This window comes from Fragaria vesca, linkage group LG6 (genome assembly GCF_000184155.1).
Source record: "Fragaria vesca subsp. vesca linkage group LG6, FraVesHawaii_1.0, whole genome shotgun sequence".
In the NCBI taxonomy this organism is placed as follows: domain Eukaryota; kingdom Viridiplantae; phylum Streptophyta; class Magnoliopsida; order Rosales; family Rosaceae; genus Fragaria; species Fragaria vesca.
The window spans coordinates 10559229-10562300 of NC_020496.1; the positions used below are offsets into that span (position 1 = coordinate 10559229).

General features: G+C 40.2%; 1 protein-coding gene across 1 annotated transcript; it reads left to right on the forward strand.

Annotated features, from left to right (window-relative positions):
- Positions 1 to 1104: 1104 nt before the first annotated feature.
- On the forward strand, positions 1105 to 2678 carry LOC101307026 (protein SEC13 homolog). Its single transcript, XM_004302819.1, has 2 exons — positions 1105 to 1162; positions 1574 to 2678. The coding sequence occupies exon 2, from the start codon at positions 1581 to 1583 to the stop codon at positions 2481 to 2483; it is 903 nt and encodes a 300-aa protein (XP_004302867.1). The 5' UTR covers positions 1105 to 1162; positions 1574 to 1580; the 3' UTR covers positions 2484 to 2678.
- Positions 2679 to 3072: the final 394 nt, after the last annotated feature.

A 3072-nucleotide genomic window follows, 5' to 3' on the forward strand; every position in this document is an offset into this window, starting at 1 on the left:
ACACTACTATATATATATATATATATATATATATATATGGTCACAACCATCATATTCGTTTTAATATGGTTGGAGGGCTGAGATTAAATGAAAGTTCTTTGACTCATATAAGAACTAAACAACAATTAAACCGCAAGTTATTTGACTCATATAATTAAGAACTAAACTACCAATAAATGATAGCGTGTTTAAACTACCAATAATTAAGTACATGGAGTCCTTAATCACCCAACCATCGAGTCAAGTCATGTCATTTGAACTAAATGGCATGGCCACAAAAACTTCCAAGTTCGTTTCGGATCAGAAGAATCTAAGTCCCAAATTTTAAGTTTGAGTCTCGATCAAAATAAGTGCAACTCCTTGAACATTTTCTTTCCCCAATAATCAAACACAACAAAACAGCATTATTGTACTAGTCTATTCTCATACCTCATGCAGGGTCATGACCTCAATCAATACACACTTAAATTTGCTACTGTCTTTTGCCCATTGTTTCATTTGTTTCATTTAGTTGTGTAGATTTTGTTCGTCCATCCACCCCAAATTGGTGAATCAATTCATTAGAGGCAAATCGGACAAGGTTGAGCTACTCTCAGACGTAGGGGCTTTTGACTTCGTTGTTCTACAACTCAAAAGCCGGCTTCACTGCTATATTACCGCCATGCCCGTATAAAAAGGAACACACACTCATATTCATCAAATCTTGACCAAAAAAGTATACGTCACGTAAAGTCAATCCGTATGTACAAAGCCGTCGTATAAACATACTCTACATCGCACGTGACCACCACAGGAGGGTCCGCGGGACCCGACCAGGAAACAGGCATGACCCGACATGAAAAGGTGGGGCCCACCGAGAAACGAGTCGATGACGTGGCGGAAACTAATGATGGGCTTTTTCGAGCTCGGCGTCGTGACCGTCGTCTTCGGCATGTCCAACACACTCGAGTTTTGCGTGCTTTCGAAGTCTGTCTCCCAATTGGGCCTAGACTCTTAACGGGCTTTCGTTTCGTGAACCTGGGCCTTATTCAAATTACACGTACTTAGCCCAACACAAATCGTTGTTATAGAAACCGAAATCCAAATACTTGCTCTATTATTTCCACAGCAGCAGAGAGAGCGATTCTCCTCGTCCTGAAACTGCGTCCTTTGAGATCCCTAGGTAAGATTTCTTAAAGCTTTGATTTTGATCTTAATTTCGGCATTTTTGTTTCTGTTTTGATTTTAAAATGTGAAAACCCAAATTTAATCTGCGTAAAAATTCAGAAATCGATGATCGATCTTAGATATTGGTAAACGGCGATTGACTTATGTTAGATCTCACTGATTAGATATGCCATAGGGATTGGAATTTCATGATTGTTGTTAGTATTGAAAATACGAAACACGAGACTCATGGCTTTAATTTTCAATTTGATATTCTTTTACGACGATTATGATGATTAGAAGAATTAGTAATCACATAATTGGAGGATTTTGGTTTTTTTTTTTCCTGGAGGAAAGCTTAGAAATGAGGGCAATGTAGTTTGATTTTTATGTCATTTTAGGTTGTTATTTTGAATTGTTGGAACAGCTGAGAAATGCCTGCGCAGAAGGTTGAGACTGGTCACCAGGAGACTGTCCATGATGTGGTCATGGATTACTATGGCAAGCGCCTGGCCACTGCTTCGTCGGACAACACCATCAAGATAGTGGGAGTGAGCAACTCGGCCTCGCAGCATCTTGCGACGCTGACTGGTCACCAGGGCCCTGTTTGGCAGGTTGCTTGGGCTCACCCCAAATTCGGGTCTTTGCTTGCTTCTTGCTCCTATGACGGGCGCGTCATTTTGTGGAAGGAAGGGAATCAGAACGAGTGGACACAAGCTCATGTTTTCGATGACCACAAATCGTCTGTCAACTCAATTGCTTGGGCTCCTCATGAACTCGGTCTTTGTTTGGCTTGTGGTTCTTCTGATGGGACTATCTCAGTTTTCACTGCTAAAGACGGTGTTTGGGAGACCACAAAGATTGACGAAGCTCACCCGGTTGGTGTCACCTCTGTTTCCTGGGCTCCCTCAACAGCTCCTGGTGCTCTTGTTGGTTCTGGTCTGCTTGACACTGTTCAGAAGCTGTGTTCTGGTGGTTGTGATAACACTGTAAAGATCTGGAAGCTTACTAATGGTGCTTGGAAGATGGACTGTTTTCCAGCTCTTCAGAAGCATGATGATTGGGTTAGGGACGTTGCTTGGGCACCTAACTTGGGTCTACCAAAATCTACTGTTGCCAGTGCATCACAGGATGGTAAAGTTATCATCTGGACTGTGGCCAAGGATGGGGATAAATGGGAACATAAGGTGCTGCATGATTTCAAGGCACCTGTTTGGAGGGTCTCATGGTCACTTACTGGGAACATATTGGCTGTGTCTGATGGGAACAACAAGGTGACATTGTGGAAGGAAGAAGTTGATGGGGAGTGGCAACAGGTGACAACAATTGAGCCATAAAATCTTATTTTCAAAATTTTGCTTATGTTTATTAGATTATTTCCAAAATGTCTCCTATAAACATAGACATAAAGACGTCTTCTGAGATTTTGATAAATTGAGTACTGTTGATTGATGTCGATCAACTCTACATTTCCTACTGTACTGCACTTGGGATACATATGGGATCAATTTCAAAGTTTTGTTTTCTCTGACAATTTGGAAATGGTATGATTTGTATTCTTGAAAAAAAAAAGGTAGAAGAAGGAAATGCTATGATTTGCAGTGGCATATTTCAGATTGCCACCTTAACCTGCAGGTTGATGCAATTCACAGAATCACAGTGGAGCCAAGACCATGACTTTAAATAACACTTCTAATAGTCTAGTGATCTTTAGATTTTTATTCTTCATTGATGTTATGACTTCATTATTGTAGAGTTAGTCACCTGCCAATATATTTGTCTGAGTTTGTATCTATTGAAACTTGGTTTCTAAAAATTGATTGCTTCATTGTTTAACTGGAATTGTTTTTTGAGGGCTTAGCTTACCTCAGTCATTAATCATCATGTGTTGGGTTACCTTTTGGGTTTTTTTTTTTTTTTTTTTTT

Bases quoted from the DNA above. Each gene is read 5' to 3' on its own strand.
- LOC101307026 (XM_004302819.1), top strand. From the start codon at position 1,581: ATGCCTGCGCAGAAGGTTGAGACTGGTCACCAGGAGACTGTCCATGAT.